General features: G+C 35.4%; 1 protein-coding gene and 1 pseudogene across 12 annotated transcripts in view; one reads left to right on the top strand and one right to left on the bottom strand.

The window, feature by feature from the left end:
• L3MBTL3 (L3MBTL3, histone methyl-lysine binding protein) overlaps positions 1–18,710 on the bottom strand; it is a 101,716-nt gene that overhangs the window by 67,779 nt on the left and 15,227 nt on the right. For 6 of the 12 annotated variants that reach the window (XM_025042438.1, XM_006926160.3, XM_015600154.2 and 3 more), the window contains 6 exons: positions 12,492–12,608; positions 5,800–5,911; positions 5,362–5,436; positions 3,770–3,929; positions 2,534–2,669; positions 612–696 (listed from right to left, as the gene is read on the bottom strand). In XM_025042438.1, the coding sequence (XP_024898206.1) occupies positions 612–696; positions 2,534–2,669; positions 3,770–3,929; positions 5,362–5,436; positions 5,800–5,911; positions 12,492–12,593 (670 nt within the window). In that variant the 5' untranslated portion in view covers positions 12,594–12,608. Of the gene's footprint in view, positions 1–611; positions 697–2,533; positions 2,670–3,769; positions 3,930–5,361; positions 5,437–5,799; positions 5,912–12,491; positions 12,609–13,775; positions 13,863–18,710 lie in introns of all 12 variants that reach the window. The other 6 variants (XM_015600153.2, XM_025042441.1, XM_025042440.1 and 3 more) reach the window with 4 other exon arrangements.
• On the top strand, positions 18,475–18,593 carry LOC112474320 (annotated as a pseudogene).

Here is an 18,710-nt window from a genome sequence, read left to right as displayed (position 1 = left end):
GGAAAGCATGACTGGGCCAGTTGGGAGTGAAACTGTGCAAAATGCAGTTTTCTAACGTGAAGGACTGACTGGCCAGGCAGATGTGGCAGGTCAAGAGGATAAAGCCAAGTGAAAGACACTGAGGCCTCTATGGAAATGACCTAAGGTCCATAATGAATAAGGTGACAAGTTCACCTACTCAAGTATTAAAGGGAAAGGTCTGAGGACTGGATTCCTCCTGAGAATAAAGTGTTGCCTGAGGAATAACGAAAGGGGAAAAGGTACCACATCAAGGAGGTTGTATATGAAAGAAAACATTAAACATTTAAAATCTTAAAAAATGAGTAAGAACAGAGGTTTTAGTAAAACTGCAAAAATAAACGAAACCTATTTGATACAAAAATAAAGTAAGACGTTCTCATGTTTGCCCTGACACTACTCAAAAGTTACTAATTTCCATTTGCCCCTTATCTACTTCAAAATCATAATTTTTATTGACAAAATTAAAAAAAACCCTCAAAGCAATACTTTAACAAGTCTAGTGTGCATTATAACTAAGACTAAAATGTCTACTTGCGTGAAATATCTGAAATTTCATAGTTACAAGTAAAACTTCTCTTTCATCAACTTACCCTGCTTTAAAACAGCCGAATCACCTCGTCTTTTCCTTCGAGCTCTCTGAGAACCCCTCAGGATTCTTCCATCTTGTTTGTTCTCCTACCGTAAGAAATGAAAATCATGATTTTTAGAAGTTCATGAAATTGGCACCAACAAAAAGTTACGGAGCTGTCAGAAAGCATTATTATTATTATTTTTTTTGTACTTTTCTTCAATTTCATATTACAAGTTTTAAGGAAAGAAATATAGGTCATTTGAGAACTGTGTTGCTTTTGGCCTGAGGTCATTCAAGAATTACACTCTGGAATAGCACAGATCCTGCTCCTGTCCCCTTGAAGCACTTTCTTCTCTTAGCTTCTTGACCCCTCTCTGTTCTGATTTTCCTCATGCCTCACTGGCCTCACTGGCCCCTCTTTCTCAGTCCCTTTGCTGATAAATCCTCCAATCCAGTCCCCTTCTTTTCTCCATCTAATCACTCTCCCTAGGCTTGAAAGATCACCTGTCTACCAGATGTTCCCAGTCCACAAGTCCAGCCCTTACCAGCTCCTTAACTCCACACTCGTGTATCCAACTGCCTATCTGGGATCTCCACTTGGATATGTAATAAGCATCTCAAACTCACAATGCCCCAGTACTCTAGATTCTGCACTCCAGTCTTGCCTTCTCATCCTCAATAAATGGCATCATTATCCAGTCAATTGTTCAAGCCAAAACTTCAAGAATTATCCCTGATTCTTCTCTTTCCTTCATACACCGATGACCCTACCTCTAACATCTATCCTGATCCATTCACTTCTATCTCACACAGCCCTCTCAGCTAGTCTACTGCAATAAACTCCTAACTAGTTTCCCTGACTCTACTCTTGCCCTAGATAGAGCCATCATGTTAAATTATAAATCGTATCAAATTATTCCCTTGCTTTTAACTTTCTGATGGCTTCCTATCAGATTCAGAACCAAAAAAAAAATCCATTGCTCTTGTTTACCTAAAAAACCCTACATGACCAGGACCTTTAGCCTCATCTTACCTCATTCTCCCCAAACCTCCAAGACTCAACTATATTGTCCTTTTTTTATTTCCTCAAACCATAGATGCTACACATTACTCTAGAGACTTTTCCTTAGCTATTCCATTGCCCAGGGGGGCTCCTCATTCCCAATGTTACAAAGCTGGCTCCTTCATACTCAGATCACTTTACTCATGCCATCTTCTCTGGGAGGCCTCCCTAACAACCCAAAGTCAGCCAATCCTAATGTCCTACTGTAATTCTCAGCACAGCGCTTACCACAGGCTGGTATTTCTCCTGTCTCTTTTGTTTATTATATGTCCCCTTAGTAAGAATGTAATGTCCCTGAGAGAAGAGATCTTGTCTACCTGCTGTTGTAGCCATCCTTGCATTCCCAGCTCCTCCAACAGTGACTAGTTGCTTGATATCAATGCTTTAAGATCTCAAAGTTCTCTTTACATGTAGTACCATTAATATATACTTTAGGGATAAGATATTTATGTTTTAATTCACATATTTTTAATTAGTTCTCCCCAAGTATATCTGACATTTATCTACTTTCTACCTACTCACATAGTTTTATGAGATCTATCTGCAATTTACCAAAATAGGATTAACATTTTGCTATTGAGAGAAACTAAGGATTCATCTGCAAAATTGAAGGTTTGCTATTGCCTCTTTCACTCCAGTAATAAATTCCAGAACATCCTACTTCACCCTCAGGAAAGGGTACTATTGTTTATTATCCCCATTTTGAGATGAGGATAGTAACACAGAGAGGGTAGATGGGTAACCTACTGCTGGTAACACACAGTTGCAGAAGCAACATCTGAATTCAGTAACTAGTGCAGAGCCAGTGCCTCTGACCACGGTGCTACCCATTTATGAAGCACCATGTGTTCCCTGGTAGTTATAAAAGAGATACTAACCATTTCATCATCTCTCTCTTCTCCATCTTCCTTGGAGTCAGCTTTCAGAGATAGTTTTGGTTTTTTCTTCCGACTACACTTAGGATCTTCTTCCTCATTGTCTTCTCCTAGGTCCCTTTCTTCCTTCTGATCTCTGCTGTGTTTATAAACCCAAAACAGTGACAGGAAACAATACCTATACAATATCTACATATTGAATTTCTATGCAAAATTTGTTTTAAAAATCACCCTCCAAAGGAAAAATATTTAACTACCAGGAGAAATGTGTAGAATTAGAATATCATAGATAAGAAACACTTCATATATGTAAGATACTGTCACGGTAGAAAGTGGAAATTAGCTTATGTGTTAATTTCAAAAGAGGACCAGCACTATATTTGAAACAGATTCTAACAAGTTTAAAATTATTTGTCTTTCATATCTGACATCCATATTAATAAAAGAATCGATTATTTAAAGATATTTCAGTCTTTGGGGCAACGTTAAAACAAAGAACTAGTAATTATTAAGAATGACAAGTCCAACTGAAAAAGGCCAAATATAACTTTGTAAAATATCAGTTGGCCAACAAAAACAGACAATTCACAAGGCTGTACTGATTAAAATACATGGGAACTACCACTAAAATTTAAATGTCGAGTCATTTATTTATAATATACAAGCAAGAAATACATCTGCTTAGTAATAAACTGAACTCTGTACCCCCAAAAGTCATATCACTGTCAGTCACAGCTGACATCCCTGACTCACATCTCTGAAATCTGCTCTGAGATCGGCAGTAACACAACTCATTACACTGTTCACTACAGCCATCTTCCTTCAGTTGATTTCCATTCAGCTTTATTCCATTTGTAGAATTTTAGCTGCGTTAACTAAGAATCCTCCAAATATAAACAAAACTATGTTTCCATAAACATCAGTATCATCAAAACGTGTACGTAGCTAGGAGAACTTTAAATACTCTTAGGTGGGGATCAATCAAATTAATGTAAATGAAAGGCTAAGAATGAGGCAGAAGTTGTATTGCAGGTGGGACATAAGCAGTAAAACTCAGGTCACACATGACTGAAACTACTAGGTCCAGCAATGGGATCAAGGTTCATGTGTCTCTAAAGGAAGCCTCTGAAAAAAGAAAGGACATGAAAGGGTGACAGAGGTCAGAGTCTCCGTATTCCCAACTACCATGATCTTGGACTCTAAAACCCATTTTATAGATGGAATGGAGCAAAAACCTACTTGTCTTTGATATGCCGAGTACAGTTCTGGCTGCAATAGTTTCCTCCAGAAAGACACTCATCTACATTGCCATACTGACAACAGTTTTCACAGAATTGAATCCCTTCTACTTTCACTGGATCCTTCAACCTGAAAGGCATCCCAGTCTTCTCGGAAAAGACTAGAAGATGAAAAGAAGAGAAAAAATTCAAAACCATGACAGAAAACATTCCAAAATATATCTAAACTTTTCCTTCTAATAATTTTGTTAGCGACACCACAAAAGAATAACGTTTGTTGAATGAATGACTGATCAATCTATAGCATTTGGGAGAAAAAGAGGATGGCCTTGGCGGAATCACTCGAATCATTTATATAACAAAATAATTCTGCAGAAAAGATAAACAAAAGCTCTTCAAGGCTTTTTCTATAGTTTGGAGTAAAATGAAGGAAATTTCTTTAGTCACTAAATTCAGCAGATTAACAGTTCAGAAACCATTAATCTATACAATCGTATTTTATAGGTATATCCTTGACAAAACGTAAAAAGGGTTACCTATGTTATTTCATATTTATCACCTTTTGATGAATAATTGTTTGACTTAATTGGCTAAATCAACATCTCTGTTTTACTTTTACTGTAGTAGATCTACTGAATCATAATTATCCAATTGGTTTAGGAACTCACATTCCCGTTTGCCTGAATCATCGGGCTAATCGTTCATTCAGCAAACATTTATTAGGCACCAATTTAAGCTAGATCTGAAAATAACAGTATAGACCTTGCCCAAGAGAGCTCACAGTCTAGAAGACAGGCAAGAAAACCAATATTTATAATAAAATGTGACACATGCAGTAATTGAAGCATGAACAAGTTCCAGGAGTAGTACAGAAGAATAAGTGATTCATTTGCCTGGGGTGAGCTCAGGGAAAGATTTTCTGATATAAAGCCTCAATAGGGTTTTGAAAGCCAAAGAGGAATTTACCAACTGGACAAAGAGAGAAACAGCATCCCAGCCAGAAGAAACAGCATGAGCAAAGGCAAGGAAGCATGAAGCCACATGATGTGTTGGGAGAATTACATGTACTTCAGTGTTGTTGGCACTGCCAGAATACAACGTACAAAGAACTGTACAGAGAGGAAAGAGAAAAAGCAAGTAGATGGGTGCGGGTCACCCAGATCTTTGTATGTTTTGCTAAAGAGATAAAAATAAATTGGTGAAGTGTCAGATAAACAACCTACATCAGTTCCTCTAAATTCAGTGTACAGAATAAACTGAGTGAAATCAGAAGCAGAATGATGCGTTTAGATGTCTGCAATAGTCAGGTGAGAGCTGATAGAGCCTGAATTAAGGCAGTGGCAGCAATAATAGGTAGAAAAGACCAGATCTGAGACATATTTAGGAAATAAAACCCAAGAGAATTAAGTAACAGGCTATGGGGCTTGGGAGAGCAAACTTAGGATGACTCCTAGATTTCTTGCTTGTCCACTGGGTAGACAGATGGTGCTACCGTCAACTGAGATATGTGTTACAGAAGAAAAAGCAGGTTTGGGGGTAGGGGAGAAAGAAATAGAAAATGAATTGCATTTCAGACATGTGGAGTTGAGGTACCTGTGGGACATCCAGGTGGAGATGTCCAGTAGGCAGGTGGAAATACGGGCCTGGAGCTCGGGGGAGAGGTCGGGGCTGGAGATATAGATTTAGGAGTCATCAGCATATAGGTGTTAGTTACAACCATCGGAGTAGATGAGAAAAAAGTGGCAGGCTTTTGGCTAAATCACCTGGATAGGCTATTACATGGATTTACTTGATAATTTCCAATTAACCTGGTGCTATTACAGATCTGGCATTAGGAAAGAAGACAGTTAATGGTTATTTTAAAATATAAAAGCTGGTTCCATATCAGTTTCGTTATAGAATTTTACCTAAAAATAAGTGAATGAAGAGCATCCAGGATTTTCAAAGATCTGGCCTATTATAAAACCTTAGACACTCTTATTTTAAAACTTTCAAAAGAAAGAAATGACAATGCAGATGACCCATTCTTACCTTCTTGAGCAGTTGGTACCATCCAAGTTGTGGTAGCTGTTGCTTTTTTAACATTTTCCATCTCACTTTCATCTGTTATAACTTCCAGAGCTCCAAATTCATTTACCCGAAACTAGCAACAATACAGTAGAAAGGGGCAAAATTAACAAAAGTGTTCAGAGCAGTAATCATTTAATGGCCGATACATATAATCTTTAAGAAAATTAATTAGGTTTTAAAAGTTAATCTAAACGATTATGTCTAGATGAGCCTTCTACCCATATTAAGCCCTTTGCATTTTACTAATTTTAAAATTCGAGGGAGAGGACAGAAGAAAGCAGCAAGGTACTTTTTAAGGCTATAAACAACCAATCCGGCACTATCCAGTAGAGTTGACGGCTCACATAGCCTGTAATTTCAAACATCATTTTTTGCTAAGATTTTTCTTATAGTATAGCTTATTTGATCATCAAAATTAGTAAAAGGAGAATTACTGTTTTCCTAGGAAGCAACCTGTCTCACTCAAGTTTATCTAGTTTAGAGAGAAGGTATATCTCTAGTCCATAAATTATAACCAGCGCATCCACATCATTATATTCCAAGACATGAACGAGGAAGATGGAAGCATGGGTCACATGACCCCCAGCTCAACACTTCTTTCTTTCACTGCTCTTTAGAATTTTCCATTACATTCACCATTAGCCATCCAAAACAACTGGCGATATCAATGAAATCTAAACAAGTCTAGTACTAGTTCCAGGCCAATTTTATCACCAAAATGTAAGGGCATTTTGATTTCATGGACATTTTGACTCCAAATATTGAAAATTTCCTCTCAGTTCATTGCAAGCTTCAAACAAAATACATTTCTGTAACAGCTTAGTTGTATAGTTTGTATGGCTGAAGGCTTAACCACTCCCTATGGGCAGGGGCCTCATCCTCTATGAAGTAGCTAGGTTTACTGTCATATTCATGAAGTTCAAAGTTTTTTGTATTCCTTCCGTTTTTCCATAAAACAGAATGACATTAGAGATTCACTCATTTTAACAGGTGACAAAGAGTTAGAAGGCTCAAATTTCAAAAAGATAATAAAACTTTTTGCTTAAACCTTTAAGATCTTTCACAGAGCATGGATATATATAGTATTGAAATAAGGTATTCCATTTGACTCTGAAAAACTGATCTGGTCAACATGCTAATAGATGTATTTATTTTACCAACCTAAATTTGGACAAGTCAAAAAATTCTTAAGCAAAAAAATACTAATAATTATTCTTCCCACTAGGTGAAAACAGCACCTTAAGTAATTTTTTGCATAGTCTACGATCGTCTTCTAGACTGAACAAATTGAAATAGTTAAGGAAAGCAAAATGTTTTCTCCCTACTACATATTCCAGACAGAAGTCCCAGGTAACTATGCTTAGTGTGTTAACCTAAAGATGTCAGTCTGGGAGATGGCAAAGTGTTAACTGGAAGGAAAAGACCTAACAATAACTTTACTTTTTGGAAAAAAATTAATTTAAAAATGATTAACTCTGAAAACAGAATATTTCAAAATAAAGCTGACAGTACCATCTACTGGGCAAGAGCAGAAAAAACAAGCCATAATGATTATTAATTAATGATATTAAAGAATATGACAAAAATAAATTCTGAATGAAAATTTTTAAAAAACAATAGGCATGAACTTTATAAGTCAATTCGGGGTAAGTAATTATACTTTTATTAAATACTGATGTTAATTTATACTTATTTGACAATTACAAAATGTGAAAAATAGCATCATTTACATTACACAGGAAGTCTCCTAGAGCTTAAGTTTCCAAATTGCTGCTAAACTACAAACCACCCTGCAATTCTGACATTGAGAGAGTAAATACCACTAAGCGGAATCTTCAAATGGAAACTTAGATCTGACACTTGAACGCTTTAGGCTCAAATACTTTCAGAGTTTAAAAGGCAATATTCCCATAATACAACATTTAAGCCCAGTTATCTTTTCCTTCTCCTAATATTTATTACCAGTAACTGAACTACAGTTCTAAGTACAAAGTAAAAACACAATGGCACTTAGGGTCACAGTTAACTGCTATAAGCCAGGAATGAATTTCAGGGGTCAATGAATCTCATAAAACACATGCGAAATTATGGTATGGTAAATACGTATATTTATTTCAGGGTCTAGGGCTCATAGAGTTCATCATATTCTCAAAGGTATCCTATAACCATGAAAATTAAAGAACATCTACTTTAACCAAAGTTACTTTATCTCAAAAATTAACCTCAAAGTGTTTTCAAAGTACCTATTACAGGGCTTGCTTCCTCAGCACATACACCAAAGTATCTATCACATGCAAAAAGACAAAGGGATCGATTTTCTGGTTTCTCAATTTGGATTTACCATGTCTTCCACAATATTATTATTGTTGTAGAAAATATTGGAAAATACATGTTGTTAGGTGATGCTAACATTACTGGTGTCCCACAGATGGAACTGCAGAAATACTAACATTTCCTAACATTTTCCCCGATAAAATACCCACGTTCTGAAATTGGTAATGGTTTTGTGAATGGTTTTGGAACCATGAAAACTTGACATAATCACACTTTTATTTCTTTTTTTTGAAGTCATTAGTTCAACACAGACATCCAAAATTCGGTTTGAAAATTCATCAAGTGACTCCATTCATTCTACAACCAAGAATATCAAAATTATAAACTTTACAAAGGGATTTATTAAGCAACTCAAACAAATCAGCTGACATTATAATATTTTCTATAACTGGATACATTTAGAACAATCTGAACACAATTACCTCAAAAATATATGAAGGGTAGCAAAGGTTTTGTTTGTTTGGCTTGGCTTGGCTTGAATTACTTTTAATTGACTCAATTCTTTGTTTTGGTTGTAAAGGCAAAGGATCTTTTCCTTATTTATGCCTGTCTTTAATAACAGATCATTAAAAGATACTGCTGAGGTTATTATTTTTGTTTTATTACTTAAAATGCTGAAATTTGATTTCTACTTACCAATCTGTTTTAAGGGCAAAGATATTTGGTAACTGAACTGTTTTGAACATTAATCAAGACAAGGAAAATCATGCAATAAAAGTGCAGTGAATTTCCAGTCAGGTTTCAGCATTGCTGCTAAAGGCTTTTTCTCTCTGGTAAAGTAGCAACTATTCTTACTAGATAAGATGCTATCTCTCTCAGGAGTGTATTTACATTTTACTCAGGGACTCTGAGAGACCAAATCCTTATGACCCACAGGAATAATTCTCTGCAGATAAATTTCAGACATCATTAGAAGTTCAGGTAGAGAAACTGCCTTAGGGACAGGAAGCTGTACCATACACCTTTCCTGCTTGCTTGTTCTATAGCTGGCCCTAAGATATTAATCTACTAATTTACATTTTAAAAGAACAAATTAGGCAATGGTAAAGTTGCCAAAGCTATGTTTTATTAATGACTACAACACTTGCAAGATCAGTGGACACTTGATGCTCTCCCCTAACACTGTACTTTCTTATGTACTTCCTCCTGGAAGCCTTTCTCTTTCTCTCCTCCCATCCCTGCCTCCCAAAAGTCTTCATGGAGACGCTTACCTATTTTCAGGCACGTGAACCTCACATGACATGTGCTTTCCAAAGCCTTCCTGATCCCTCCAGCTAAAATAATACCTCCTCTAAAATGCTGTAACATTGTTCTCATGTCTTTTTTGATAGGAAAACATTTTCCCTTTTTAGGCTGTAGCAAAGCAGTGGTAAAAGAGTAAATTTTAATATCAGAAAAAGCCTGGTTTTAAGACCCAGTTCTGCCAATAACTAACTGACCTTGAGCAAATGAGTTAACCACTCTAGGTCTCTGTTTCCCCATCTGTAAACTGACAAAGGTGGTAGAAACTACATACCCCCAAAAGTTAAGTAGAAGGACTAAATAAAAAGATGCAGGCAAAATGTTCATCAGAGTAAGTTCTCTATTCTTTCTGCTACTGCACTCAAACAAGGAGCTTTTATACCGTTTTATATTAGGGCTGGTTAGCCCAGTGTGGGAAGGAGAATGGGGATTTCTGCAATAGGGAACAGTAAAAAAGGAACAAGATGTAAAGTCTTCTACTAGTGGTTTGGGCTGGAAAGGAAAGAGAGTGGCACTGAGGACTGAAATTAGGTGCAAACAGAAAAAAGTAGGGGCCAGCCCACAAAAAAACTTTTGTGACCAAACTCACGATAAGAAATAGACTTGTATATTAGCTGATTGTATTAGCTTAATTAATGACAGCTGATTGTCTTAGGCTAGCGCACACTGTTTATTAGAAAATGCACATGCCTATATCCATTAAACCAGGGGTCCCCAACCCCCGGGCCACAGGCCCTGTTGGGTCCATGGCCTGTTAGGAACCTAGCCACACAGTAGGAGGTGAGCCACCGGTGACCAAGAGAAACTTCATCTCTATTTGCAGCCACTCCCCAGCATTAGCATCACTTCCTCAGCTCCACCTCAGATCATCCGGCATTAGATTCTCAAAGGAGCACTGGTCCCAAGTGTCAAAAAGGTTCGGGACCACTGCATTAAACAATATAAGTTTTGATAGTATAAAATAGACAAAGCATGATATAGAGTAAATTTCATGGCTGATTCAAAGTTCTTTCTAATATCTTAATTAAAAAAAATTCATTTCTCAAGCAGATCTCTTAAGCAGCTCAACTTCTAATAGAAAGAGCAAGTGAATTAGAAATCCTAAACAATATAATCAATTGGCTAGTCTCTGAATCTCCTTGGATAGAAAGGGTTGTAAGGTAGAACATAATTTTTTAAGTTATTTTTAAGTGGGGTATCAAACTTTCCACTGTACCTGAAGTCAACTGGATACATTGCAATTGCCCAGGTAATTAGATGAGCCTAAAAGTCAAATCAAGTAACCCAGATTATAATAGCACTAAGTGACTCAATTACCTAATTACTTTCATACAAGTAATAGGGTATTCCCTAAAACTCGTTGCTTAGAAAACCTTCAGGCAATCTACATTTCTTAGGGACAAAAACTTCACTCTATTATCAAAATCTATTTAAACAAAACTTACAAATTTATCATCTACCTGATGCCCCTCCCCTGCAAAAAGCCACTGAGAAGAAAAGGGATAAAAAAAAAAGTACTGAAAAAATAAGGGAATGCGGCAATAAAAAAAAGAGTGGGGGTCGGGGGAAGGCAGTGTACATATCATAAAGCCAGAAAGAATATAATTTAGTGTTTTACATATATTATTTGTATTAAATCCAAATAACTACCTTATGACGTAGATTCGAAATCTCCATTTTGCAGATAAAGATTCTGAAACTTAGGGAATTTGAAATAATTTGACAAAGCTCTTGTAGCTAGTATATGGCTACGTTAGCAGAGAAACAGTTCCATCTTTCTCAAAAATTCTAGTACTCTATTTCCAACATATCTAATCCAGATTAACATTTGGACAATGTTAGAACAGATAAAATCCTTAATATTCATTTAATTCCTTATTCTACTAAAGAGAAAATTGGTCCAAAGAGACGTACTGACTTGTTCAAGGTTATAGACTAAAAGTAAAACCAAATATCCTTTCTAGAGCTCACTAAACCTCACTGTAATATTTTTAAGCTAAACTCAGATAGATATGTTGGCACATTGTACTTAATTAAATCTAACCCAACTAAAATCTAAGTATTTTTCCAAAAACAGACTGTCCAAATCTTACCACTCAAGATGAACTAAGGCAGGCTTGGCTGAAATACCTGTCAAGAAAGCGCTATAAGTGACTGTATTCCAAGAAGCCAGTACTAGGGGGCTAGAATTTCTACTCAAGACAGACCAGAACACCAAGCATTAGAAAAGAAAGGCAAATGACAGTCTGTTAGGGAGGTCGGAAGTTCAAACACCTGAGTGACCAAGTACAAACACAAAGTCTAAAAGGCCACAGACAGTTTCAAGGTCTCAGAGATAGGATCAGAGCAAAAGCAAATTTGAAATGAGAAGTGAGGCTGGCTGGCTTCCCACATGGGTACTTGCATAATCATGTTTCATAAGGCAGCAGATGTGGTCCTCGAGTGGGTTTAGGGGCAGGATAAGCTCTTAGAAAAGGAGTCGTCAGAAGGATCACTCTCTGAAGAGTTCTCATCTGTACAAAAGCAGTCTGGTTTACAAGAAGAACTAGCTTTTGAATAAGTGATTATATAAAAATCCATATTTACAGTATGAATAATTTAAGAAAGGTGAATAATCCTGCTTATTCAGTATTTTAACATGGTCCAGTTTTTAAATGAGAAAACTAGGGGATAGGGAGTATAGTTATTTACTTAAAGTTACAAAGCCCATTACTACAAAATATCTGAAGTTAGATCTTCCAAGCCTATCATTGTCACATATATTGGTTATCATGATAGAGTCAAAACTAAGATGATCCTCCTTGAAGCTATAACTCACTTTTTGCAAAATGAGCCCATGCTGACAAAATATTCCTTAGTCCCCTTTCCAAGTGACAATGACTCCTGCCAATCCATCAGCATTTCAAATTGTCTTGAGAGTTTATTGTAGAGGTCTAAGTATCATATAAAACCTACAACATTATGCTTAATGCTTTAAATTCCTATCTTACCCTTGTATTTATACTTATTTTATAATAAATAAATATAATATTTATGTGCACATGCACATATAAATGTATGTAATAAAGATGGTTTACCTTTAAGTCACTTCCTGGCAATGTACCTACTCCATCTTTCCAGTCCATAACGCTGAATACATCAAACTCTTGACCACTTGTGCCAGAAGCAGATTCAGTCATGATTTATTTTTTAACCTGGAAGGGGAAAGAAGGCAGAAGACTAATATTCCACATAGAAATGAGTTTTTATTTTAGTAATTTACCTCAGTTTCCCTTAATTACATCATTTTCTTAATCATAATATCCCATATCTACAGATCTAAAGATAACTGCTTCAAAAATAATTACTTTTTTTCCTAATGAAATCCATGGCATATTACAGAAGAAAAAAAAAAAATCAATAAAGTTTCTAAGTCTAAGGACACTGAAAAAGAGTAGGCATAAAAAATAAAATTAATAAAAATGTTAATAAACAAAAAAGGAACCATGTAGATAATAAAAAACCATTATTGACTGTCATCTGCACTAAATTAGTAAATTAAGTTCATTGTGTCAATACAACGAAAGCACAATGTAATTGCTTCTGTCAATAAATTGATTTACTTAATTCAGTTGAAATACCTGCTAATGTGATGTTCTGGAAAACAGGAAACAGTCTCAAAATGTACAGCAAACACCAAGAATAAGGCAATTAAAGTAACCAATTCGGCTAGCTAAACTGTAACAATACTTTTCATTTTTTAAAAAGTTGCAAAACAAACTTTTCCATAATCATGTTATTAGTGATAGTGTCAATATTATTATTTTGAGATTGTTGTCTGTGTAGTATGGGATAAAACAAATGTTATTATGCTGGTGTCATTGACAAGCAATGAAAGATCAGCTGAGTACTAAATCTGAATGAAAGTATTAATATGAATCTTTTAAAAATATGCATATTTTCTAGCTTCGTGCACTGAAGAAGTCTAAAAACCACCGCCAATCAATAGGAATGAGCAGCCTGGTGCTCAAACTGTGGTCTCTAAATACCATATCTGTGAGGTCTTCCCAAAGAAGGAAGCGATTTCTATTGAGTGCCAGGAAACGTACAAGATAAGCCTGAATTTTCTCAAACAAAAAGCAATACAACTATCAAGGACAACAGAGGTTACATCAAAAGAACTTGAGAGCCAACTGAAGAGGTTCTTGCAGGCCAACTGTAAGGATTCTAGTAGCAGTGAACTGAAACGCGTCAACTAAGTTTAAATTCATGAGTACATAATAATATTCAAAACAAATAACAAACCAAGAATACTTTATTAGTCACCTTTTGAGGATACATGGTAACCAACTTATTATTTGGAAAAATAAACCGAGATTTACCCTGCTTATATCACAAGATCCATGCAAACTGTATCTCAGGGTAACCAAATCCGTTGGTAAGAGGAAGTTTCCCTTTAGAAAGAATTCCTGCAAACAAATAAAGGAATGACAGAACTGAAAAGCTCATCGGCAACCCTTAATAAATTAATGGCTCTAGGCAACAACCATCGAGGGCTGCTAAGAATACAAACCCAACACCATCTATGAATGAGTCTTGCCAGGAAAAATCTATATCAAACCTAAACTGATTATGTCTATTTACAGGAAATACCAGAAACAAAAGAACATGTTAAAGCATACCTTAAGGACATAAGAAGCAAAATTCAGACTGTCAGAAACTCTCTAGTAACATTTCTCAAAGTATGGTCCATGGACCTTGGGGATCCCAGGACCCTTTCAAAAGGTCCAAGAAATCAAAATTACTTTCATAAAAATACTAACCCATTCGTTGCCCTCTTCACCATGTTGACATTTTACACTCATGGTGCAAAAGCAATAGTGGGTAAAACCACTGGCACGGTGGCACCCAACTGCCGTCGTAGCCTTGTTTTCTTTACCATCATGCCCTCACAGTGAACAATCAGCTTCAGTAAAGTCTATCCTTGATGAAGTAAAATAATATATTACATTGTCTGGATATCTGAAAATATATCTTTTTAAAAGTGTGCTGAAATAGGAAGTATGCATGAGTGCCTGGGCATGCCAAAGTACCATGGTTGTCATGAGTACTAGCACTCATGAACTGTTAGAGACACAAGCTGAATAAGCTGCTTTTTTCATGGGAAGACATTTTTATTTAACAAACTATCTTTATTTAGGGTTGCGTATTTCGCAAATATTTTGTCAAAAATAAATGAAGTGGGCCCGTCACATCAATGAAAACATTGACAGCATTTGTTGCTAATGATACAATTTCAGCATTCATGAGAAAATAAGAATTGTGGAAAACTTGTATGCACCACCAGGAGTTGACAACTTCCTAATAGCTAAAAACTTTTCTAAAGAGATGGGTGAAATTTTCATTAATACAATTTTTAAAATATTTCATAATAAAAATGTGAATATTTAGAAGATCTGTACAACTTAGCAATGTACTATTTTTCAAATGACCAATACTTGATGTTACAAAATTATGCATGGGTAAAGGGTCCACTCAAAGTGCAAGATAGACCAATAAATTTTAAAGTAACAGAGTATGAAAAACTAATTGATAGGGTTTCAAACTGCACATTGCAACAACCCTGTAAGGAACTACCACTTACCAAGTTTTAGTGTAGTATCAAAGAAGAATGTCCACCATTAATTGAAAAGACTTAAAATACCCCTCTTTTCCAACCCTGTATTTGTGTGAAGCAGGTCTTCCTCATATACTTCAACCAAAACAACATATTGCAACAGATTGAATGCAGAAGCAGTATGAGAATCCAGCTATCTTCTATTAAGCCAAAAATTAGAGTTGCAAAACTATAAAATGCCACTTTTTTATTTTGAAAACTGTGTTTCATAAAAATTATGCTTATATCTACTAGTGCAATGGGTTTACTATAGTTATTTTTAAATAAATTATTTTAATTTCTAATATAGTAAATATTGATAAGATATAACCTATACGAGTAATAGCTCTTTGAGGTTTTCAATTTTTAAGAGTGTAAAGGAGATTTGAGACCAAAAAGTCTGAAAATCACTGCTGTTCAGAATAAAATTTTGATTTTTTTTTAAAACATACACGCACGCACGCACGCACACACACACTAACGGCAAGGAATAAAAAACATATGTGGAAGAGGAAACTTGAAATTTAGATTAAAAGAGATTTAAGAGACATATTACAAATCACAATATCACAATTCATAGATCTTGTTTGGATCCTGATTTAAACTATTAAAAAAAAAAAGATCACTATTTGATAGAAGGGGAAGCATGTATGACAACTGATTATTTGATGGTATTAGAGAAACACTGCTGCTTTTTTTTAGAGGGATGATGACAGTGTGTATTTTTAAAAGGAGAGTTCTTTCATTTCAGGGATACAAACTGAAACTGAGATAAAATGATGTAATGTGAGGAATTTGCTATAATTTGAAGTGGTAAAATAAGACTGGCAACATACTGGTATTTGTCAACATGTGTGAAGGGTCCATGGTGGTTTATTATACATCTTAGTTTTGTATATGCTTGAAAATTTCTATAATAAAAATATTTTTAAGTACAGTCTCCTTAGATATATAACATACCATTCATTTAAAAAGTCAATAGAAAACATCTGTTTCTTTGAATTCTAGCTATATTTTGTCGGAGTTTACTAGATGCTTCAATATTCTTTCTTCCTTTTTTCCCTTTTAATTAGAAAATGTCAACTATTAAACTTATATTATTAAGTCTATTTCTGATCATGTCAAAGTTTATACATTCTGAATTCAAAGAAGCATCACATTTCACTATCATTAAGACTTAATCCTCAAAACAGAAACTAAGATGTGATGGTCTGAGGAAGAATTTATCTAAAAAATAGTAAGACTATTAAGTGAATGAAAACTTGCACTTAAATTCTCTATGACTCCTACCTCTCTAAATAGATAAAGATCAACAAAATTGACTTCCCTGTTAAGTGATGGAGGGAGGAGTGGCAACTTCTTCCTGGTAAACAGTAGGGTGACAGAATAATTACCCGCCCCCCCGCCCCCGACTTTGGATAAACAGGATAAAAGTTGAGTGATCTTTTAAAAAGAAAAGTTGTACAGTTCTTTCTCTACTCTATAATAGCATTTGTCAATCAGGCAGTCCGTGTCAGACATAATACACATACTTTTAAATTTATTAATTAGACTTCACCTTCTTCCAGAAAAAGATTCAAAGCAGCAGACAACTTACGTCCATTATTTCATTTATTTCATTCCAATAAAAAAGCTGGGTTCTATTATCTCTCTAGTCTACATTGAAAAGAGTGTTGCAGAAAGGTTTGGTAAATCAGCCAAAATTACAGTTGGTGGCACAGCCAGAATCTGAACCCAGGTCAGTCTGATTCCAGCCCAAGCTATTTTTCTCAACCATTATCTGACCTTTGTAGAAATTGGTCACTTCTGATAATCTGGCAAAATCTACTTTTACCTGTGTTACTACTTGGAACATGACAAATCCAGAAACCAATTTACTAGGGCCAAAGTTCTTGATTTATTTATCAGTAAAACTTGAACCCTTTTTAATAAAATACCATCAAATATATGCTTATTTGACAAAATATCATTAAGACACTTATACAAGAGAAATAGATTTTCGATCTTTTCTTAAAAATCAAAAATGTATAAAAGTCACAACAGCAAAATCCAATGACTATGAAGAGGAACGGAAAGTAGAAGAAATCTAAAATCCAATACTGTATAAAACCTTCAGTAAATGTTCATCACATTTTAGGAAATACTTAGAATATGTGTTTGCTATATAAAACATTGGTAATTTTACACAGGTACTCTGCCTATAAGCACATATCTAAAATGTATAAAAATTGTTTCCATCCACGGTTTTATTCTAAGGTTTGCGAACATTTTGTGTAATATACTGTAGCATAAAAATATCCACTATGTTGTCTTTCTCATTATCTGATTTTGAAGCTACTTGCTACTTTCACTATCACAAATAGTCTAAATAGCTAGGATAGATTTGGGTTTTTTCCCACCATCTCTTAATCAGGTAGAATAGCCAGCAACCAATATTTTAACAGAAGTTGTTTCTATGACACCTTAAGTCTTCCTCCCTTGTTTTCATCCTCCACAAGTGTATGCATACAAACATACCAAGTTCTTTCACTCCAACAAATCATGTTTCTAAGAGTTAAACAATTTTTCTTTTTAGTATTTAAAAGGCCTTTGCTTTGTTTTATGTGTTCTTTAATTATTACATGGCCCTTTTCCATAATCCCATGTGTAACTTTTATTTCATTGGGCAGAAAAAAACAGGTAGGCAATAGTCATTCACAATACAAGTCACAATCAGTATTTTTCATTCTGCAGAAATTCCATCCCAAATCTCGTTAAAGGTGCTGAAATTTCCTAAGAAAGTACCTTAAAAGTGCACCATATGGGTCCTCTGTGCTATCACACAAGATCCATCATTTTCCTCCTAATCTTTTCTAAGTCCTAATGGCCTCCAGCCACTGCTGATGTCAAAAAGGAACAGCTTTGGGGTTCAGATGTCCAGCAAATACACCAAAGCAGCTTCTGACTCCCACTAACATACATGCCATGGCTCATGATCGCTAAAATCAAGGGTACTGATGTCCAGTGTGCTCCTACCACTGCCCATGGTGGATGTCTCACAAGATGACTTTATCGAAGGTGGAGACCATTAATGGTGGCACATATAAAAATGTCCTTGTTTTGTGAAACAATTCACTTTAGCTTTTATTAATTTTAATAACAATCTTCTTGCCCTAAGCCTACAACAAAAGGGCTGGAGGACAGACTAAATGACATACAACGCTGTCCTCAGAATTACCTCCTGTATCTCCTACACCATTCACAGTCTTCGAAACAAAGCTATACAACTTGACTCTCTCTTGGGATATTGTATGTAATGGATGAACTTCTTCAATCATATAGATAAATCTCTGAAAGTTCCAACCTACCATATACCACTAGTAATCTAGAAATACTAGGTGGTGATGAAATTAGTTAATACCTTACATTCAAAAATCCTACATTATGTCTATGGCCATGCTACCCTGAACAAGCCTGATCCCGTCTGATCTCAGAAGCTAAGCAGGGTCAGGCCTGGTTAGTACTTGGATAAGAGACCACCTAGGAAGACCAAGTGCTATAGGTGTAAAAAATAAAAAAAAATAAGGGATGATAAACTGACAAGGTCTTTGCAATCTGCGAAGTCAACCAAGGGTTGCCTTGCCTAAAAAAACAAAAAAATCCTACATTATAAGAATATGGG

The sequence above is a fragment of the Pteropus alecto genome, unplaced genomic scaffold (genome assembly GCF_000325575.1).
Source record: "Pteropus alecto unplaced genomic scaffold, ASM32557v1 scaffold79, whole genome shotgun sequence".
NCBI lineage: Eukaryota > Metazoa > Chordata > Mammalia > Chiroptera > Pteropodidae > Pteropus > Pteropus alecto.
This window is presented reverse-complemented; position numbering and strand designations above follow the sequence as displayed.